General features: G+C 36.6%; 1 protein-coding gene across 2 annotated transcripts in view; it reads left to right on the top strand.

The window, feature by feature from the left end:
• Positions 1-1,162: 1,162 nt before the first annotated feature.
• Positions 1,163-24,653, top strand: part of LOC144450231 (endothelin-converting enzyme 1-like) — a 54,145-nt gene continuing 30,654 nt past the window's right edge. Inside the window, exons 1-4 of one of the 2 annotated variants that reach the window (XM_078140823.1) lie at positions 1,163-1,240; positions 9,622-9,684; positions 12,228-12,414; positions 24,082-24,221. In XM_078140823.1, the coding sequence (XP_077996949.1) occupies positions 12,276-12,414; positions 24,082-24,221 (279 nt within the window). In that variant the 5' untranslated portion in view covers positions 1,163-1,240; positions 9,622-9,684; positions 12,228-12,275. Of the gene's footprint in view, positions 1,241-5,836; positions 5,937-9,621; positions 9,685-12,227; positions 12,415-24,081; positions 24,222-24,653 lie in introns of those variants that run through there. The other variant, XM_078140822.1, reaches the window with a different exon arrangement.

The raw sequence follows: 24,653 nt of genomic DNA, 5'->3' as shown, positions 1-24,653 counted from the left end.
CTCAGGCAAGCAGGTGGGAAAAAAAAATAATGACTCGCCACCAATCTTCCAAGCCCTCCCCAGGATATTGAATGGTCTACCCCTTATATATGTTTTGGATGATTTTATATAAATAATTGTCATTTGAACAACCCACAGTTAGGCCTGTCGACCCGCAAAATAATGATACTGTCACTAAGAATGAAAGACCATCAAGATTGCAATTGGTTCAGACTGTAAAATGAATCAATTGGACGAAATCGTCTGAGGTAGTATCTGCAGCTCTGTGGGCGACCTCTGTGACAGAGGCCTCTGTGGTCACATTTTACGTTGATTCATTTTATGACCTACCTGGATTGTACTTGTTACCATACTGTGAGGAGATAAAATTCTCATTACCATACTGTGAGAAGATACAATTCTTGTAAAATGCACTCTGCACTATTTCAAACAAAGTCTACAATTCTGAGAGAAACAACACACATCCCTTCAAACTAAGGCTTATATTTAGCTAAACTGCATGTAGTTACAAAATACTGTTTTCCACATGCCAAACAAGGTCGTATCTTGTGTAGCTTGGCTGGTTGGGAATATGTCATGTGAAAAAAAAACAACTAAAAACTGTAGTTGATGCACAGAACAAAACATACTGACAAAATCATCAAAAGTTACAGCTACTGCATTTCCATCCATCCATCCATCCTTCCATCCAACCATCCATCCATCCATCCATCCATCGATCGATCTATCAGTGAATTTGTCATTTTGAGATTGGGGAGGGTCAGATTTTAGAACTTGTGATGGGGGGGGGGCACATTTTAGAAAAAGGACTAGGGGGACGGTCACAATTTACAGCTCAGACATAACTGAAATATATCACCATCACCCCCCCCCCCCCCCCCGTAACTACTGAAGGCTCCCTTGTCGTTTCGGAGGTCTAACAGCAAGACTAACTTGACACATACAAATGCATTTACCCACAGTTTATTCAGTACTGTTCATAGTGTACGAGTCAACGTTAATAATAATTCAATAGTTTCAAAAACAGTTCCAGTTGCATAAATCATGTTCGGTGTCACGGAAACATATGCAAGACGCCACCCAGTGTTCAATTCCTAGAAAGTATCTGACTTTTGTTTGTATAGCCGTAAAACCGGAAACTAAGAAAACTTCAATACTTCCGGGTTTGTCGAAGTTTGGTACATTTGGTTCGCAAGCTAACCGTTCGACCGCCGTGTGTACTACCGTATTAGTGTAACAGGTAGGTTGTTAAAATCGTACTGTATTAAATCGTAAACGTTCAAACTTGACGTCTTTGTTCGTTTCTTGCGCTGTCTTGAAGAAAAACAAATGTAAAACGAAGTGTTGGAAGGAAACTGACAACAAATCTCACGCGTGACTGCAGTGGAAGTGTTGACGGAATACTGTCCTTGTCTCCTGTAGTCACTCCATTTGCTCTCTCACCCTATCTGTCTGTCTGTCTGTCTGTCTGTCTGTCTGTCGGTCGGTCTGTCTGTCTGTCTGTCTGTCTGTCTGTCTGTCTGTCTGTCTGTCTGTCTGTCTGTCTGTCTGTCTGTCTGTCTGTCTGTCTGTCTGTCTGTCTGTCTGTCTGTCTGTCTGTCTGTCTGTCTGTCTGTCTGTCTGTCTGTCTGTCTGAATACCGTCTATGCAAGCAGGACTACGTATTTGTGAGCTATAGCCAGAGGGGTTGGGTGGATATTATGATTTATGATGTCTGCCAGTTTACCTTCTAAGGCATTGACACACAATGTGCCCCTATCCTTTACTATGTGTGGTAAATGAAATCAATCAATTGATGAATCAGTCAGTCAGTCAGTCAGTCAGTCAGTAAGCCAGTCAGCCAGTCAGCCAGCCAGCCAGTCAGTCAGTCAGTCAGTCAGTCAGTCAGTCAGTCAGTAAGCCAGTCAGCCAGTCAGTCAGTCAGTCAGTCAGTCAGTCAGCCAGCCAGCCAGCCAGTCAGTCAGTCAGTCAGTCAGTCAGTCAGTGAATCAATATTTTATGCTACATACACTATCAGAGAGTGTACGTGGTATGGTACAAATCATGAAAAACAAAATATACGATACAATGCTCACATTGATCTATGGATGAAAGAGTAAACATTATGGAGCTGTGGTACATGCAAGAATATCCAGATGTTGTCAGCATGATTCCGAGTGAAAAATATGTCAGCTTTAATTGGGGGGGGGGGGGGGGGAGATGCAGGTGTACACACATAAATACAGTGCTTAATGAGTCCTGATGCAGACTTGGTGTCTGAGATAATGAAAACTGTCAGATCTTTACTAAACAATATTCACAGCTAATTACCCACCCCACCACCACCACCACCACCACCACCACCACCACCACCACCACCATCAGTATTTTGCTCTAACAAACAGAGAACTTGGGTTAATTTTAAATAGAAAAGAAGCTAAAACTAAGGAGATATTTTCAGATTTATCTGTGTGCCTCTGTCTGAAAAAATAGGGAAAATCTCCTTTTGAATATATGTACATGGCCTACTGGGAATGAAAAACAAAGTTAACCTTTGACATTGAATAGTAAGTGTTGACCTCTGACCTGATGACATCACACCTCAGACTGTCATAACCAGTGTACAAGAATGTTACTTTTGTGAATTTGATAACAATAAAATATTCCATTTTAATTTCACCTTTATATATCGTATGGAATCTATAATCAATTACGTGAATGAAAAAAAAATGTTTATTTTAATTTAACCCCGTTTACAGTTTATTCAAATTATTACGCATAAAAAGTGCTGTTTATTTCTAATGTGGAATAGTCCATTGCCATGGATACCAGTTAATGGTACAATGTAACCACCAGTGTCTATATATTGACATTTTGTTGCTCATGATGGTACTTGTCGGATGTCATTTGTTGCTAGGCAACATTACTGAATGGAACCAACACTCACTGTTTATATTCATACCACTGTTTAATATATTTTGTTAAATTGTATGCTGTCAGAATGTGTTACCATGGAGACCAGCTATTAACAGTCACTAATTTCCATACCTGTAAAATCATATGATCAAAATGTTACCATGGAGACCAGCTATTAACAGTCACTAATTTGCATACCTGTACACTCAACAATGATGTAAGCTGGATATGCTTGGCTTTCATTTGGGGCAAACTTAAGCACAAAACATTATCGTCTTTATCAAATTTTTTTGATAAATTTCAAATTTATTTTGGATAAAAGTGAGACATTTTACTCCTGTTGTCAAATCCATACCAAAATATTTTGTCTAAAATGACAAAAAATATGTGTACCAATCTGTCTGGCTAGATAAATGTGATTAAAACACTGGTAGGGAACCCTGGTAGATTTTACCTACTTACAACCCTTAACAAAACACACTGGTAGGGAACCCTGGTAAAATGACATGGGAACTCAGGTAGATTTTACCTACTTACCACCCTTAACAAAACACACTGGTAGGGAACCCTGGTAAAATGACATGGGAACTCAGGTAGATTTTACCTACTTACAACCCTTAACAAAACACACTGGTAGGGAACCCTGGTAAAATGACTGGGGAACTCAGGTAGATTTTACCTGCTTACTACCCTTAACAAAAACACACTGGTAGGGAACCCTGGTAAAATGACAGGGGAACTCAGGTAGATTTTACCTACTTACCACCCTTAACAAAAACACTGGTAGGGAACCCTGGTAAAATGGCAGGAGAACTCAGGTAGATTTTACCTACTTACCACCCTTAACAAAAACACTGGTAGGGAACCCTAGTAAAATGACTGAGGAACTCAGGTAGATTTTATCTACTTACCACCCTTAATAAAAACACTGGTAGGGAACCCAGGTAAAAATGACTGGGGAACTCGGGTAGATTTTATCTACTTACCACCCTTAACTAAAACACTGGTAGGGAACCCCGGTAAAATGACTAGAGAACTCAGGTAGATTTTACCTACTTACAAAATTCCAACCTATCAGTTACATGTGCCTACCAGTTTAAATTGACAATAGATTCAGTCGAAATAGGAATTGAGTCACCATATGTTATCGAATTATATATTTAAATAGCTGGCCTGTTATACATGTGTTCAATACACATAGGTCTATGTAATGTGACCTGTACATCAAACAGCTGGAAAGGGTAGGGAATATCTCTAAATAATTCTAAATTTGTCTAAATTTTTTAGCTACATTGTGTATTTTTATTGATAAGGATTCATATTTATATAGATTAGACAATCTCTGTTAAAAGAATTTTTACATTTTGCTGAATTTAGGCGTAGACACGGAAGTAAATCTATGATTTGAGGTGATTTTTTCCTCTCAGTGTCATAGATATTAATGGGTATATTATATTATACCATGCACAAGTCAGGTTCATCAAAAAATATGGAATATATACCCTGATCGTTTTACATCACGTTAACACGCGTCCATGTCATGACAACGCGTGTCTACATCACTGGTTCTGCTGTGTTTGAAATATGACTTATGAGTCAAAACGTTCGAAATTGCCATTACTTTCCCAAATTTATTTTCATATTACTGTCAATGGTGTAATTACACATATATTATTCACCAATAATTTTCTTTATTCAGCAAGAAAATACTTGTGACCTAGGGGGTTATCACTATACTCCTTTAACAACTTGTAGTGACAAGGGCCCCTTAGGTCATTCGTATTTTCTTTGGCAGAATAAAGAAAAATATTGAGGAATTACACCTAATTATTTCATCATAGTATTGTTTTATAAATTAAAAAATCCAAAATAAATACCCAATCCTCATCCATATGGTCACTGTAATCATAATATTGTACACCCCCAACACTATTGAACAACACATGGGTAAAAAACACTTTTAAGCGATATACATGTAGAATGGTGCAATATATCCAATCAAATTGATTTTTGGGTCCGCACCCAAAAATCAGCACCCCAATGAATCACGATGATGGTCTGTGTCCAGGGTATGTACATGTATAGCATGGTGCAATATATCCAATCAAATTGATTTTTGGGTCCGCACCCACAAATCTGCACCCCCAATGAATCACGATTTCAACATTACTACAGATAAAATAGACACTTAATTGATATGTATAAGATCTAATTATCGGTATTTTCACAATTTTAAGTAATTGTGTTGTTGGTTGTCTGATTGTTAAAATAATCCCCAGTAACAACAGATTGAAAAACACAAGTATTTTCACTAAGACCAAAAAAATAAAAAAATTTGTTTCTCGTCCTTATCCTTGTGCGCGTCATCTAAAATCATGCACATCACATGTTTTTATTTCATTTTCCCGTTTTCACCAACATCTACTTTCCAAATCAATGGCGAAACCAAACAGTTTGAGAAGTAGAGATGAGAGGCTGTAAAATAAACAGTTTACAATGCATGTAGTTTACTTTCAGAGTTCAATAAATGTTATTAATCATTCAGGGCAGTTTCAGTGGTAACATCATGTATGTGATAATGCAATGGTTGATAAGTCAGTGTTGGTTCCCCAACCAACACTCCCCTCGCCTCCCCCTCCCCCCTTTACAAAAAAAAACAAAAACAAAAACAAAACATTTCACCGCATCATTTTTGAAATTTCCCTAGGATGAGAAACAAACTCTTTTTTTTTGGTCTAATTAAGAGTCAAATCATTTTAATTAACTCAGCAGGTGTTACTTTAATATATACAGCTAAAAATATGTAATAATAGTTGAAAACCTTCATTTTATTATGATAGCAGTATGTGGTAATATACTGTACAGTTATACAGGTCACATCACTGCATGGATGTATAAATTATTTTCTCCTAACATATTCTATTTGTATTTAAATTCACAGGAAATAGTAATATTGCATATATAGCACTGTAAAAGACAATAGAATGTGTTTTGGCTAGTGGTGTGTCTCTGTATGGTAATTACGCTGTGACTGCTATATGGTGAGTGTCTATACAGTAAATGTATTTTGATTAGCCGCAAGTCTCTATATATTAAATGTGTGTTGAGTATCTGCAAGTCTCGATCTGTACAGTGAATATGTTTTGACTGGTGATAACAGATATTGATGGCTGTAAGCAGTGTGTGAACTTAAAGGAAAATGACTACTGGTCATAAGGACCGACATGTAGCAAATGCTGCTGGTCCTTAAGGAAAACTGCTGGTCCATACTCAAATGCAGTTCACGTTCACTACCTGTATCTACACCCCCCCCCCCCCCCCAGTTACAGATTAAATGATTTTGAACTTTAATATGATACAACATATCTTTAGATATAAAAGTAAAAGAGAGTACAACGAATTGTTCACTATCCATTATTTTTTCATAAAACTTCCACTAACAGAGTCAAAAAATAACTTGGAAGTAAATTTTGGATTCACAAGCAAGTACTTTTTGACTCTGTGAGTAGAGGTTTTCATTTGTAACTATGAACCCAGAGACTATACAATATTCATTCTCGCATAATCTGTTCCTATAGACTATAGTGGTCTGAGACTGAATGTATTCATTCCACCATAGAAATACATATCCATAGATTGTAGATAATATGGGTGAATGAATCAATAAATCCACATTATCTGCAATCTCTAAGAGATCACAGTACTCTCCTTCCTGTTTGTACGATTCACTAAATTCTGAATCACATAATCCAACTCTTAGCGAACGTAGACCCACAAATTCATCATAGCAGAAGGTTTTGTCGCATAACTATCCCTCTTGAAAACTGTGTATTTGCTTTATTTCAATATCCATCCACACAGTGACACGGAGCGGTTTCGTCTTCCTTCAGTCTTTACAAATATGTACAGAAGCCCCCCCCCTCCCCCCATAAAGCCCTACCCGTATACCCTACTGTGGTGTTTTGAGTATCGTCTCTGGTTGTTTGTGTAAGAAATCTGACCATGATGACGAGAACTATCATGGCTAAACATGTCTTACAGTGCGAGTTTTTTTTTGACGTGGGAGCGTGATATGTTAACTGTACTGTAATGTGTCATCCACTATGTACCCGTGTTTGGCATGATGCAGTAATTTTCCAGATACAACAATGGCAACAAAAATGCAACATTTCTAAGTTTATACGTTGATTACAACATGACAGGACGTACATCATCATATCCATCAAATTGAAAGCAATCTGTTTTTACAAAAAAAACCTATCGTACAGAAGATGTTTTACGAAGTGTACCTGCCTTCTTTATTAGTTACAACGCCATTTTCAGAGTAGTTTATATGTTTTCTGTCAGTTTGTTTTGATCATAGCCACACACATGGGGAACTCCGGTAAATTGATCGGGAAACCCGCTAACATTTACCGGCTTTAATACCAGCCTTTAAAAAAACAGTGTCTCTTTCGTCTTCTTCTTCGGAAGCTCATAAAATATCGCCACATACTTTATAAATACAACGTGGAACTGTTTCATACATTTCGAACAGTAAACTTTACAACAATGATTACGATATCATGGTGGAAAAAGATGCATGCACTGAATGCGTACAATGAGTCTGAATGTCTAAGACGTTCTGATTAGACAAGACAAAAATAATTAGAGAAATTCAGCCAATCATGTGTTTCTAACATAATTTCATAAAGTAAATGCTGTATGCTACGTCATATGTAGACATGATATCAACATTGACAACAACACGGAGTGAGCTATCTCTGTGTCACTTGACTAAGAACGAGATGTCGAGAGGAAAATAGGTAACACAAGATCAGATTCATGTAAGTGAAATTGTATATATCTTTGAATAAATGTTATTATTTACTCCAAATTTCAATCGGTCATAAGGACCGATACATTGTTGTAATTCTGAAAAACTGTCGGTCCTAACGGAAATCTGTTGGTCTCGGGCCGAAGGACCGGCGTTAATTTCGCACGCTGGCTGTAAGCTGTATTGATATTGTACATTGTTTTATTTCATGATATAGCTGAGAATGTAGTCAGTGAATGTATTTGATAAGGGAGGTATAAAGCAGGTAATATCTGCTGAGGTTCCCTAGTAATTTTCCTTGTGTTCCTAAACTAAAGTATGGTAAATTGTATCATAGACACTCCACCACCAGGATATGCAACATGCTGTATTTCCTATGAAATGATGTTCATTTGCATACGATAATCCCTTTACTGATATTGGTAAACTTAGGGGGTCCGATTGCCATGAAAATCTCACAATACCACGTAGTGTCATGCAATAACCCTGGCGTCGTGTGTTATGTAGGGTCTATGGGAAACTATGCAACTTTTATTCCTTGCTGTTACCATGGTTTTTACGACAACCTTTTAGCAAAAACACTGATGTTCGTTGCATAGAGACTATTATGAATAAAGGTTGTATATGTCAAGCCAGTATATGTCAAATCAAATAATCTCCAGACCAGGACAAGGTCAGTAGCTCTGTATGCCTCCAGTGTGATTGGTACTCCAGGGGCATGAGGCAACAATTCTGGTGAAATCTGAAAATGATTATAATATTAATAAAGGCCCAAATCAGATTAATATGTATGTTTATTAATGCTTACACATATTTATGATTGGACTCTGCCAGTTTATATCTTAGGACATTGAAGCTATTTTCTGCCCAATCTGATTAAAATCCGATGTAGATGTCGGCTAATCATTCATTGCTATTTTACCTTCATTATTTTGCTTGAATTGACCTTCGTAGTACATGTTTACGTGTTTAGCCTGATCGCCTCCTCTACAAACGTAAACATGTACTACGAAAGTCAATTCAAGCAAAATAACGAAGGTAAAATAGCAATGAATGATTAGCCGACATCTACATCAAATTTTACTCAGATTTTTTTCAGCCCTACAGACATTTTCTGACAATATCTTTTCAGAGTGTAGATACTGCCTGTGCTATCATATTGAATAAATAGAGATGTTGAGATTTGATGCTATAGCTACGGATAACACTATAGACTTGTGTTTTCAATATGTAACGAAGTCACCCTCTATTCTTCTGTAGATTCTCACTCAGAATGCTACTTGGATCTCACTGTCTCTAACACTCTCAACACAGCACAACTATACATGGACACTTACACAGAACTTCTCACAGAAGGAGATGTAGCTTTATTGAGCTCTCTTAGCTCTCAAACCAAATCCGCCAAAACTTACAGAACACAAGTCAATTATATCCTACCCCATTTCCCATAAATCATCTGTGCTCCAGCCCTCTACACGTTATTGGATAAAAGCAGTCACATGACCCTATATTGAATCCTAATTGGCCAATATTCCTTTAAGATTACACCCCTTTAGTTCCAAGTACAATGTTTTCATTTCAGTAACTGAAGTTTGACCATGATTATACAAAAACCTAACCACTACTCTATGACACAATACTATGACAGAACCCATAATGCATCAGTGTAAGTGTGGTGTACTCAGGGTATTTGCATATTTAATTTATATTTAAATACCATATGAATGGAACACACAGAAAAACTAATCAAGAACATTAGGTCAAAGGTCAGAACAGCTTGACGTCAGTAAATAAACAATCTTCTCTAGTAAACAAATTTCTTGAATTCAGAATTTTGGCAATTTTTAAACGTAAACGAAAGATGACAATTTTTGTTTTCACTTTTTCATTTTTTTAAATTTAATTTGCAGGGCTTTTTCGACTGGTTAATTGGTTCTGAAGAGTCATAAAAAATGTGTGAAAATTAAGTAATAGTAAGTATTCTCTTACATTCAATTTACAATTTTTTCGTCGATCTGCACTAATCTGACTTTGTCTATAATTTTTTTTTGGGGGGGAGGGGGTGGAGAGAGGGGGGAGGAGGTTGGAGGAGGATGAGGGATTGGCCTTTCCAAAATTTGCCACATGGTGGCGCTCTGGATGCAAATACCACAATTCCTGAAAGGTGCATGCAAATACCGATAGACGGAAGCACTTCAGATCTGAATCGCAAAGTTGGGTGCATTTTTCTGCTAAATTACGCCTTAACTGCCAAAAAATTAGACATTTTCTGACTCCAACATTAATTACGAAGCCTTCAAGACCCAAGAAGTGTTAAGAGGTACCCCAATTCCGTCAAAATCGGCAAATGTAGCAAGGCATGCAGCATTTTGAAACGGGTAGTACGCTGACATCTTGTTCACATTTTCAGCGTGATCTCGTCTATCTTTGTTAACATTACAGGAATTGTAGTGTTTGAAAAAAAAATAGCACAAAACGGAAGAAAAAACCCTCAAAATCACAACAAATCCTACAATTATTGCAGCTATACACTATGGTGATTTACTCAATTTTTATCAATAGATCAAAATTCCAGAAAAACATTACAGTCATTTGACAAGTTTTAAAATTATTAGCTCGTGCAGCGGCTGCGTAGTGGCTCAAAGACTAGTACGCATGCACATCCTATATACATGTACTATGCAATATTTTGGGGGTGGTTTTACTCAAGGATGCATTGCGGCGCAATGACTACGCATGCACATTCTATATGTTACTCGCATTCTCCACACAGAGGGCGCTATCTACAATATCGCCGTGAGGCAGCTCAGGCAGCCGGTCACAGATGAATCTACCCTGTACGAGATTATGGGCTTTGCCTAGTTATGATATTATGAATATGTTAATATTACCAAGTTGTTAAAATATTATAATTTTTTTTTACTCATGAAAAGAAAATTCAGATAGTCTTGATAAGTACAAATTTTAAAAAACCAAAACACTGTCAAAGTCACACTTTGTGTCAATTTCTGTGAGCTAGTACTTTGAAAATTTACAAAAAGTGTATTTTTTATATGCAAATTAACTGGCAACATATTGTCTTGATAAGTACGAATTTAAAAAACCCAAAACACTGTCAAAGTTATACTTAGTGTCAATTACTGTGAGCTAGTACTTTGAAATTTACAAAAAGTGTATTTTTTGATATGCAAAATTAACTGGCAACATCTTGTATGAGTTTATTGCAAATTATACATGTTTGTGTCATAAATAATAAAAATCATTTCAATAGATTTTTTTTATGTTGTCACCAAATATTTCAATTCACATACATCATGTACACCAGCTGGTATGAGATTAAATCTTGGCTTATTTGAATATGAATATTTATTAGTGTAATCACGACCTACCAATGATAATGCAGAGCTTAGAACCCCTTCATTTGCATCTCATGAATATTCAAATATTCAAATATGAGCTGTTGCAACTTTTGATGTACCCAGTATTCATAGTCCTATGAGAAAACAGATGTTACTCACATTGTCTGTCAACATGTGTATATTGCAGCTCTTGGAGTTTCTGTTATTGCAAATGGAATCACCCAATACTGGACTATTCCAAAATTTTCATTCAGTTGAAAATAACTCTGAGAATAACAGTGCAGAACTTACAACCACATTTGCATCTCATGAATATTCAAAAGGAAAGCTGTTGCAACTTTTGATGTGGTATCACTTTGAATGGAATTTCTGTTATTGTAAATGGAATCACCCAATATTGGACTATTCCATTATGGGTGTTCAACTGAAAACAACAATGGAAAGCTTACAACCACATTTGCATCTCATGAATATTCAAAAGGAAAGCTGTTGCAGCTTTTGATGTGGTATCACTTTGAATGGAATTTCTGTTATTGGAAATGGAATCACCCAGTATTGGACTATTCCATTATGGGTGTTCAACTGAAAATAACAGTGGAAAGCTTACAACCACATTTGCATCTCATGAATATTCAAATATCTGCTGTTGCAACTTTTGATGTGGCATAGTATCACTTTGAATGGAATTTCTGTTACTGTATATGGAATCACCCAATATCGGACTATTCCATTATGGGTGTTCAACTGAAAATAACAGTGGAAAGCTTACAACCACATTTGCATCTCATGAATATTCAAATATCTGCTGTTGCAACTTTTGATGTGGTATCACTTTGAATGGAATTTCTGTTGTCGTTAATGGAATCACCCAATGTTGGACTATTCCATTATGGGCCTTCATTTCAATTTTATTGTTCAATATGTAAACTCTATGAATATAAAATTTGAATACCAATATGGTTTTTATAGAATTAATGGATTACAAATCGTATTTGTGTTCAGCTGTGACAAACACTTGTTACAGTTTGCCATGGTAGTGTGTGTCGTAGTCTAACGTTGTTTGTGATCAATGGGGAATACCATGAGTGAAAAAGATGGACTTTTGACTGACGGTGCTGAAGGTAAAGTAACTTTCTCTTCATTTTTTTTCCATGCAGGAATCTTGAGTTACAAAAGGAGAGTAAAAAGTTTTAGAATTGATAATTATGAATAATTCAGAGGAAGTCAAGTGGTATGGTAACCATGGTAACGGTTTGAGTCCACAACCGTATTATGATGATCCTGATTCGACTGTTCAATTTATTGATCATGGGACAGGTGATGAGGAGAGTGAAGAATTTCTAAGTAAGTTTGGAATTCAAATATTAATTAGGATAAAAATAATTAATAATATATTTTATTTTGTTGATGTTAAATTGGCACAAACTGAGTTTTTTACTCACAAGTGAAAATACTTATAAAAACCACATTCCCGTATAATGTTAATATCAGTGCATATCTTCTATAACATTACAATTTGTCTTCTGGCATTTGTTAGAACATTTGATTACATAGTATGGATTTCATGAACATTTTGTAATACCATACGTATGATAGAGTACATCACCTGTTAGATTCATAGAACAGTTGATTGCATAGTATGGATTTAATGAACATTTTTTGACATGTATGATAAATGACACCATCAGATCGTTTATGGGTTTTTATCTTGATACCAGATTTGAGTTCAGTTAATTACAGGTGGTGGTTAACTGTGCTACAGGAGGTAAAATAATGCAGGTACATATTAAATATGTTGTAAAAACTACGCCTTAAACACGTGTGAACGCAACTTGTGTGAATGATTTCTATGAGAGTAACAAGTTGTCGGTTTATTATTGTACCCCAGGACATTTTCACTGAAGACTTAGTTTCATTTATTTCAATGAAAAACAAAAATTCACAAATAAGTAGTGATACAAATGCCTTCTAGGACATTAACACAATGTCTGGTACCGAAATTAGTAAAATAAGTCTTTGGGAACTAGCTCGAGACTAAAATCACAAATTTTCTAGTTGCAAAAATATTAAGGTTTTACATTATTTAAAACGTGCTTTGTTTAGTCTGGATTTGAAGCCGTCTGGTGTCAGATGGGTTGGATGAAAATTCACCAGATTTTTACAATGTATATAAGAATGATCAAAATACTCAGTTTGTTACTACTAAACAAGACAGGTTTTTTAGACATAAACTCCTGCTTGTACGTTGGAAAAGTAGTTACAATATTTGAGTTCTCTCATTTCATTTGGATCATCCGTAAAGTACTTGAATAAAAATGATGTGATAATTATATTTAAATGATATTGATAATATTAATTAGTGTGAAGGGTGGTAAGTAGGTGAAGTCTACCTGAGTTCCATAGTCATTTTACATGGGTATGTGAGTGTCTTCTTTCTGGTAGTTATGTTTTCTGTTGGTTCCCATATGGTCTCTGTGTTCTTGGTTTCTTCTCATCAGATGTACAGCCAGTACAGTTTGGGAGACCATTTTCATCCACTATTTCTCATGAGACTTTCGCGATTTTGTTATTTTTTCTTGAATACGTAAATTGCAGAGTTGGTAATGAAAAACTAGGTAGAGTCTAGTTGATCTCTGTCTCTGTCTCTCTCTCTCTCTCTCTCTCTCTCTCTCTCTCTCTCTCTCTCTCTCTCTCTCTCTCTCTCTCTCCCTCTCCCTCTCTCCCTCTCTCCCTCTCTCTCTCTCTATCTCTCTCTCTCTCTGTCACTGTCTCTCTCTCTCTCTGTCTCTCTGTCTGTCTCTGTCTCTCTCTCTCTCTGTCTCTGTCTCTCTCCCTCTCTATCTCTCTGTCTCTATGTCTCTCTCTCTCTCTGTTTCTTTGTCTCTGTCTCTGTCTCTGTCTCTTTCTCTCAGAGAACAAAGACAAATTGGTTCAGTACGACTCAATGAATAGGAAGTTGTTTAAATGGTTGTAAAATTTAATGCTGGTAGGTCTAAAAATAGTATCAGCTGATCAAGGACTGTGTTATATTTTTATTATTTTATTTGACCTTGTTTAATGAGGGTGGTAAACTCTAAAAAGAGTTTATCTCCCCCCCCCCCCCCAGGGCCCTAAAAAAACGAGCATTGAACAAGCTTGGGTGCCACTAACACCTCGCCAGTACATGTATGTGTTAGTAACTGGAAGGGTTAATGTCTACACCAGTCCTATGTTAACACCAGACTAGCTCAGTGCTAACACTAGGCTGACACTAACACCTCACCAGTATGTGTTAGCAACTGGAAGGGTTAATGTCTACACCAGTCCTATGTTAACACCAGACTAGCTCAGTGCTAACACTAGGCTGACACTAACACCTCACCAGTATGTGTTAGCAACTGGAAGGGTTAATGTCTACACCAGTCCTATGTTAACACCAGACTAGCTCAGTGCTAACACTAGGCTGACACTAACACATATCATATCACCAGTATGTGCAGGGTTGAAATTCAACTTCTATGCTATGGTAGTCAGATTATAAGCCAAGTGAATTGTTTCAGCTACAATAGTCTATTGATGTCCATTGGTCTATCTGACTACCACCATAAAAATATGGTAGTCTAGTGTATATACAATGCCCAGTAGTCATTGTTACAGCCAGAGTTTTTTTTGGGGTCATTTGACACACGTTTTTTGGACCTGACCCACAATGTTGGAAGTGATGGGTCATAGATGACCTACACTAAAATCGTAGGCTAATATGTTTAGCAACATGACCACACCTATAGCAACAGCCAAATGATTGCGTATATTGCATAGATAACAACAGGGTTGGATAGGCAACTGCATAATTATTCAGCAAATATCTAACATGGATCAGCATGTGGGTAAATATTTTTAAAAACTGTACAGTTGTGATACAATGCTGTCAGCGCTTTTTTGTATAATGTCCCCCCAAAAATTTATGATGACCCAGAAAAATGAAAGTTTCGGGACACTATATCCCACTCTTTCAAAATGCTGGCTGCAACACTGTCCATGTGTTCTGACTATTATAGCTAATTTATTGCTGTGATGTTGACAACTAGAAGGGCATTACTAGCTGAATGTGAACACAATGCTAACCTGGCATAAACATCATAGCTAACATCAGGCTGGTACTATAGACTAATAAATTGAAAAAATACAAGTTTATTGTACCAGCACATATTGGTTAGTTAGTAATTAATCAAGTTCTTACAGGTTTGACCTGCAAGCTAGAATACTTTATGGTGAATAATGTCCCCCATATAATATTATGTTGCTCACATTGATTGTAGAGATAAAGGTTATGTTATGACAGAATTATAGCGAAAATGATGTAGGCATGGTGTTGAACACTTTTGATACAAAAAGAGACATATTTCAACTCTAGACTAACAGCTAAAATGATGTAGGCTTGGTGTTGAACACTTTTGACACAAAGATAGACATATTTCAACTCTAGACTAACAGCTAAAATGATGTAGGCTTGGTGTTTCACTCATGGGACATTACAGCTGAAATGATGTAGGCTTGGTGTTTCCTTCATGGGACATTACAGCTAAAATGATGTTGGCTTGGTGTTTCACTCATGGGACATTACAGCTAAAATGATGTAGGCTTGGTGTTTCACTCATGGGACATTACAGCTAAAATGATGTAGGCTTGGTGTTTCCTTCATGGGACATTACAGCTAAAATGATGTTGGCTTGGTGTTTCACTCATGGGACATTACAGCTGAAATGATGTAGGCTTGGTGTTTCACTCATGGGACATTACAGCTAAAATGATGTAGGCTTGGTGTTTTACTTATGGGACATTACAGCTAAAATGATGTTGGCTTGGTGTTTCACCCATGTGACATTACAGCTAAAATGATGTAGGCTTGGTGTTTTACTCATGGGACATCACAGCTAAAATGATGTAGGCTTGGTGTTTCACTCATGGGACATTACAGCTAAAATGATGTAGGCTTGGTGTTTCACTCATGTGACATTACAGCTAAAATGATGTAGGCTTGGTGTTTTACTCATGGGACATTACAGCTGAAATGATGTAGGCTTGGTGTTTTACTCATGGGACATTACAGCTGAAATGATGTAGGCTTGGTGTTTCACTCATGGGACATTGCAGCTAAAATGATGTAGGCTTGGTGTTTTACTCATGGGACATTACAGCTAAAATGATGTAGGCTTGGTGTTTTACTCATGGGACATTACAGCTAAAATGATGACAGGTACTGAGAATAAGTCAACCTTCTTGTTCTATTTTGACCCCCTAGCATGAGGTAAAATATCTATTGTAGGTATTGAGAATAAGTCAATCTTCTTGTTCTATTTTGACCCCCTAGCATGAGGTAAAATATCTATTGTAGGTACTGAGAATAAGTCAACCTTCTTGTTCTATTTTGACCCCCTAGCATGAGGTAAAATATCTATTGTAGGTACTGAGAATAAGTCAACCTTCTTGTTCTATTTTGACCCTCTAGCATGAGGTAAAATATCTATTATAGGTACTGAGAATAAGTCAACCTTCTTGTTCTATTTTGACCCCCTAGCATGAGGTAAAATATATATTGTAGGTACTGAGAATAAGTCAACCTTCTTGTTCTATTTTGACCCCCTAGCATGAGGTAAAATATCTATTGTAGGTACTGAGAATAAGTCAACCTTCTTGTTCTATTTTGACCCCCTAGCATGAGGCAAAATATCTATTGTAGGTACTGAGAATAAGTCAACCTTCTTGTTCTATTTTGACCCCCTAGCATGAGGTAAAATATCTCTTGTAGGTACTGAGAATAAGTCAACCTTCTTGTTCTATTTTGACCCCCTAGCATGAGGTAAAATATCTATTGTAGGTACTGAGAATAAGTCAACCTTCTTGTTCTATTTTGACCCTCTAGCATGAGGTAAAATATCTATTATAGGTACTGAGAATAAGTCAACCTTCTTGTTCTATTTTGACCCCCTAGCATGAGGTAAAATATCTATTGTAGGTACTGAGAATAAGTCAACCTTCTTGTTCTATTTTGACCCTCTAGCATGAGGTAAAATATCTATCAAAGGTACTGAGAATAAGTCAACCTTCTTGTTCTATTTTGACCCTCTAGCTTGAGATAAAATATCTATTGTAGGTACTTAGAATAAGACAACCTTCTTGTTCTATTTTGACCCTCTAGCATGAGGTAAAATATCTATTGCAGGTACTGAGAATAAGTCAACCTTCTTGTTCTATTTTGACCCCCTAGCATGAGGCAAAATATCTATTGTAGGTACTGAGAATAAGTCAACCTTCTTGTTCTATTTTGACCCCCTAGCATGAGGTAAAATATCTATTGTAGGTACTTAGAATAAGTCAACCTTCTTGTTCTATTTTGACCCTCTAGCATGAGGTATAATATCTATTGTAGGTACTGAGAATAAGTCAACCTTCTTGTTCTATTTTGACCCTCTAGCATGAGGTAAAATATCTATTGTAGGTACTGAGAATAAGTCAACCTTCTTGTTCTATTTTGACTCCTAGCATGAGGTAAAATATCTATTGTAGGTACTGAGAATAAGTCAACCTTATTGTACTATTTTGACCCTCTAACATGAGGTAAAATATCTATTGTAGGTACTGAGAATTTTGATATGATAATTATGGTTGATTATATCTAATAGACAGTTCTGATAATTGATATTACTGACAGTAAATAGCAATATTATCATATATATATATATATATATGTCAATTATTTTTAGTAGTGGTATGATTTATGAGGTCACCTTACTAACACACATTAACTATACATGATAATTGTCACACATAGATATGTATGGGATTGAGTGAATTGTTTGAAAACAGTCGGGGTTCGAACCCATTCAGGGTTCGATTAAATTTACCACAGTGTAAGTAAGAAGAGTGTTGTTCAGTTTGACTCTACTGATTACTCTATGCCCAGTTTGGATATTTGCCATTGATACTTTTGAGAAAGCTAAATTCTACCAGAGTAGTATTATTTAAGTGTTGCTGAAAACACCCTGTAAGTTGGGAAAAACACCATTAAGTGACTTTAATAGTGAAATGAAGTACATTGTATGGTATTTCTTAGAAAAATAAATATCCGGAAATTTATATTCCATAACTGTATACCTTTACAGACGGACCATGTGAATGTTTTAACAAAATTAAATTAAATTTCCGCAATAATTATAATATTTATGGTTTTAATTACTATGGAATGTTTACAACATATGGCCAACAGCTGATTTAGGAAATGATTTTGAAAAAAATACTCCAAAAGTTGCCAAATGCTAACTTGCCTGATATAATGACTATAACATTGGTTATATATCATAATGGGGTGTATATATCATAATAAAAAAAATGATAAAATCGTAAAGATTTTGAAGTCTCACGAAAAATATTGGATGCAGAAACTGACATCAACTTAAAAAGACAAAATAAAACTGTTCTTTCAATCTGTAATGGCTGTACATCTGATAGGAATAAATAAACAACACAGAGACCATATGGAAAACAATGGAAAACTTAACTACCTGAACTAGACACTCACATATGAAAAAAATGAATAAAATAAATGAAATATAAAATCCACCTACCCCACCTATTCAAAATTTAGCGTAATCGGAACCACTTAATTTTTTTAGGCGTTATTTTTTCCCCAGTGATGTCAGTACATATTTCATCAAACTATCACAGAAGGGGTATTCTGACTTGGTCAAAGAAATATTTTTTTCAAAAATAAAAGCAATTGAAAAATTAAATAAATAAAGTAAAATATGCTATTTTCTGAAGCCATGATATCGGAAACACACAATTATCTGTATCACCTTATCAATATCTATATCCCTACCACATTACAAATAGTGGAGTGCCATGTTCATGTCAGTGATATGTACAAAATTATCTTCTGGTATAATTCTCAGAGTTGATAAAAATAGATTTTTTGACATTACAAATACTCAATTATTTATAATTCTAAATAGTTTGAATTTAAAGGTATTTTTTGTTTGAAATTGTAATTTTAAAAATATAAAAATCATAATTTTTATTTTATTATAATATTCAATTTAGATCTCTGATATTAAAATAACTCTAAGGCAATAATTTTGGTATAAATTTTTTTTTAGTTCACAATTTGACATTTTGGAGTAATTTATAAAAAAATTTATCATTGCTTTCTAGGCTTTTTCCTTGAAAAATCAACATGAATCAATTCCTTGTTTTTAACCCGAAAAATGTCAAAAGATTATTAAATATATAAAATGTGTATATGGAATAACAAAATTTTTACTTTTTTTTTTTTTTTTAGCTTTTTACTGTGTATTGATTTACAAACATAGAATTTGTCGATGTTGTTTCATATTCATTTTTCAAGTAGGAAACCACGGTAAAATTATTTATTTATAAATTAAAAATCCAAAATAAATATCCTCTCCTCATCCATATGACCACTTTAATAATTTTACAAAAGAGAAAGATGACCTTTGACCTTTGTATTCAGAGTCTAATCCCGTGACATGTGTTACCATAGCGATTTATTTTAGAACATGGTAGAATAATATCAAAATGGTGAATAAAGATCACTGCATGTACAGACATGTCATTTTTTTTTGCAGAAATTTCCGCTTGCATTTTCAACCAAAATGAAATATGTGCATCTTACATGTCCTTAAATGCCATCCTGCTAAATTTGTCATCTGCCAAATAAATATGTTGGCAGTAGCCAATTCACAGTATTTATTCAAGAGCCTTGCATGTTCAGAATTTTACCCAAAGCCTAATAAAAAAAATTATGTGGTTCCGATTACGCTCAAGTTTAGGATAGGTGGGGTAGGTAGATTTTTTAATTTTATTTTATTATATATTTTTTTCATGTGTGAGTGTCTAGTTCAGGTTTTCCATTGTTTTCCAAATGGTCTCTGTGTTATTTATTTCTTCCTATCAGATGTACAGCCATTACAGATTGGAAGAATAGTTTTATATTGTCTTTTTAAGTTGATGTCAGTTTCTGCATCCAATATTTCTCGTGAGACTTCACAATTTCTTTGCGATTTTAATATTTTTTTTCTAAAATAAAGTTTAGGGTCGGCAGTGAAAAACTAGGTGGGGTTGGGTAACTGGAACCAAATAAGAATTTTTTTTAGGCCCAAGTATTTTGTAATTTGTGATTTTAATGAAGAATTTCAAGCTTTCTCTGTTTTATTACAATTTTATACGATGATAGAATGCCATGACATGTAAGTGGAAGTGTGTCGTACTTGGGGTATTTGTAGAAGTCATTGTAGTGTTTTTCTATGTACATACAGAGTTACTGCCTCAATATGGCACTGCCATACATTCTAGAATATGTAACGTATGGTGAGGAATGGAAATGTCAAATGACCCAATCCTCATAACCATGGTAACAGAGAGGGTGAAATCTGGTCAAATTTACAGTTTCCTATACATTCAGTGTTTTTACTAAGCTTTTAGAACCCTGGTAACAGAGAGGGTGAAATCTGGTAAAATTTACAGTTTCCTATACATTCAGTGTTTTTACTAAGGTTTTAGAACCCTGGTAACAGAGAGGGTGAAATCTGGTAAAATTGACAGTTTCCTATACATTCAGTGTTTTTACTAAGGTTTTAGAACCCTGGTAACAGAGAGGGTGAAATCTGGTAAAATTGACAGTTTCCTGTACATTCAGTGTCTGAGGTTTTAGAACCCTGGTAACAGAGAAGGTGAAATCTGGTAAAATTTACAGTGTCCTATACATTCAGTGTTTTTACTAAGGTTTTAGAACCCTGGTAACAGAGAGGGTGAAAATGTTATAAACTTTATGTTGTTTCTTGTATCTATCTCTCATTCCATCTCCCCATCCCCCTCTTCCTGCACCCATGGTCCATCCATCCATCCATCCCTTCATACATATCATCTATTTACCCACCATCCATCCATCCACACACTCTCATCCCTCCCTCCATCCATTCAGCCCACCAGCCACCCTACCCCAACCTACCTCACCATATCCATCCATGCACCCCTCCCTCCCTCCAGCCACCCAAGCACCTATCTATCCACCTACTCACCAATCTCTCCATCAATCTGTCATCACTATAACTATAAAATACTGTCCTATGTACATAATAATATTTTACTGAGCTGGGTCACTAAAAATGACAAAATATCCAGACATTGTATTACAAATTGAAAGCAACCTGCCATGCACATGTAAACAATAGCTAGCATGGTACCATATGTGACTTCACTTTTGACCCCATCACCATATGGGACTTCACCTTTGACCCCCAACTCATTTTGGTTTTTTCATCAGCTAATCTAACATATGTCATTAGAATGTGCCACAGTCGGCTGTTTACTTTGATGTTACCATAAATAGAACCAAGATGGAATTTTTTGTTTTATTTTTACCAGCAGTGTGATAAATACAAAAACAGCTGAGCTGGGATTATTGACGAGTTTTGTATATTTGCACCTCAGCGAGCCGTTTTCAAAAAAAAAATATATGATTCAAATGTGAGTCAATTATTACCTAGGTGGCCCTCATCATTTCTGGTTCAATCGTAACAGTGACAAGGCCCCTTAGGTCACTCATATTTTCCTTGGCTGAATGAAGAAAAACATTGTTGAATAATATTTAATTAAACCACATTGTGTTTATATGAAATAGAATGGCTATCAAATGATGGTTGATATTATGATTTGCAATTTTTCAGATTGCAGAAATATGAATTGCAAAAGTCACACTTTTATATACGTTACTTGTAGTACATGCAAGTTTCATATACATTATTGACCTTGAGCAATATAATAATCATAAAAAGATTAATCTTTATGACTTGAAATTTGTTGAATGACCATCACTGAGTAGCACTCAAGTAAAAACAGGATGAAGCCGGAGTATCCGGGAAAACCTACATTGTTGGGTAGAGTTGAACGGAGTATCATTCTTTTTCCATAGACCTGGTTAAATCTTGATCAAACCTATCCAGGTTTGAACTGGGGTTTGAACCCAGACATAGTGTGCCCTCTAATGATAGCCAAATTTTGTTGTTCTGAGTCAAAATGATAAAAACTGGCATTTCTTGTGAGTCACCACATAGTAAGAGATAGGGGAGCACCAAATTTTGGTGCGTCAGAAGAAATTGTGTGCGTCAAATTGGCTCAAACTGCAGTGGTAATGGGGGATACAAATCAAATGGCTATTGACCACTCCAATTTCATTTTCTGGGAAAGTCTCTTGGATGTCGTGATGAGAATCAACGGCATGAAATATATAGCAGGAGTGATTGATGCAATGTAAAGGCGTTCAGTATACCATCTGCCCCACACTGTACATGTAAAGGCCCCCAGTATAGTGTCTGCCCCACACTGTACATGTAAAGGCCCCCAGTATAGCATCTGTCCCACACTGTACATGTAAAGGCCCCCAGTATAGCATCTACCCCACACTGTACATGTAAAGGCCCCCAGTATAGTGTCTGCCCCGCACTGTACATGTAAAGGCCCCCAGTATAGTGTCTACCCCACACTGTACATGTAAAGGCCCCCAGTATAGTGTCTGCCCCACACTGTACATGTAAAGGCCCCCAGTATAGTGTCTGCCCCACACTGTACATGTAAAGGCCCCCAGTATAGTGTCTGCCCCACACTGTACATGTAAAGGCCTTCAGTATAGTGTCTGCCCCACACTGTACATGTAAAGGCCCCCAGTATAGCGTCTGCTCCGCACTGTACTTGTAAAGGCCCCCAGTATAGTGTCTGCCCCACACTGTACATGTAAAGGCCCCCAGTATAGTGTCTGCCCCGCACTGTACTTGTAAAGGCCCCCAGTATAGTGTCTGCCCCGCACTGTACATGTAAAGGCCCCCAGTATAGTGTCTGCCCCGCACTGTACATGTAAAGGCCCCCAGTATAGCGTCTGCTCTGCACTGTACTTGTAAAGGCCCCCAGTATAGTGTCTGCCCCACACTGTACATGTAAAGGCCCCCAGTATAGTGTCTGCCCCGCACTGTACTTGTAAAGGCCCCCAGTATAGTGTCTGCCCCGCACTGTACATGTAAAGGCCCCCAGTATAGTGTCTGCCCCGCACTGTACATGTAAAGGCCCCCAGTATAGTGTCTGCCCCGCACTGTACATGTAAAGGCCCCCAGTATAGTGTCTGCCCCGCACTGTACATGTAAAGGCCCCCAGTATAGTGTCTGCCCCACACTGTACATGTAAAGGCCCCCAGTATAGTGTATGTCCCGCACTGTACATGTAAAGGCCCCCAGTATAGTGTCTGCCCCACACTGTACATGTAAAGGCCCCCAGTATAGCATCTACCCCGCACTGTACATGTAAAGGCCCCCAGTATAGCGTCTGCCCCACACTGTACATGTAAAGGCCCCCAGTATAGCATCTGCCCCGCACTGTACATGTAAAGGCCCCCAGTATAGCGTCTGCCCCGCACTGTACATGTAAAGGCCCCCAGTATAGCATCTGCCCCGTACTGTATGTGACTAGAAGTGAATCTCAGCAATGCCCTAGGATCATATGTCGCAGGGGACATCAGTGACAACAGCGAGAAACAACGAGAACATTCAGTTTTATCTGAAAATGATCCAGGGACATTGTACTTTGACATTGTCTAACTGTGATACTAGCACATTGAATTGAAAATGACCCTGGAATATTCTATTTTATCCTAAATGATCTGGGGACATTCAATTTTATCAAAACAAATGCAAATGTGTATGTGTCTTTCTCATTGTTTCTTAACTATTGCAGCTGGTGTCCTGGGTCATATGTTACTGGGACATTTGTTGAGGTTCACTTCTAAGACACAAGCTCTGCCTATCGGGCACCCTAAGTTGGTAAAGATTAGACAGATATTGTAGTGCCTAACCCCCTATGGTTGCATGAATTTTTCACCACCTTATTTTTTGGGGTGACTGACACCCTAGGATGGTGGTCAAAATTCCTCAAAGTTAACATTTGTTCTTTTTTTCTTCTGTATTTTAGAATCGATGTCACGGAAACCAGACAACAGATTGACGGGACGAGAAAAAGTGTTGATAGTATTAGTATCGGTTTTGATTATTGTAATCATAACATTGGCTTCAGCTGGGACCTTTGGATACTACTATGCAGATTTGAAACAGGTACTACCACGGAAAATAGTCTATCGCCAAGCTCAGATAGACAAAGTATAACTTAGTATTGTACAGTAACAGTTATTGCATGTGGTAGATTATGTAATTGCATGTATTACTACGAAAAATAGTCTATCAACAGACCAAGATAGACACAGACTAAAATTACTACTAAGGAAAACAGCCTATTACCAGACTAAGATAGACACAGACTAAAACTATTACTACGGAAAATAGTCTATCACCAGACTAAGATAGACACAGACTAAAACTATTGTTGTTGAATATGGTAGATTACACAAGTGGATAATAACAGTGTCTTGGTTATGTGGATACAATCACCCAGTAATCAAGATAGTGTAAACACTGAATGAGGTGGTGTGCATAATAGCAGTGTCTTGGTTATGTGGATATAATCACCCTGTAATCAAGATAGTGTAA

Source organism: Glandiceps talaboti, chromosome 19 (genome assembly GCF_964340395.1).
Source record: "Glandiceps talaboti chromosome 19, keGlaTala1.1, whole genome shotgun sequence".
Taxonomy (NCBI): Eukaryota; Metazoa; Hemichordata; class Enteropneusta; family Spengelidae; genus Glandiceps; species Glandiceps talaboti.
The sequence above is the reverse complement of the archived record's forward strand: the minus strand, read 5'-3'. Positions and strand labels throughout refer to the sequence as shown.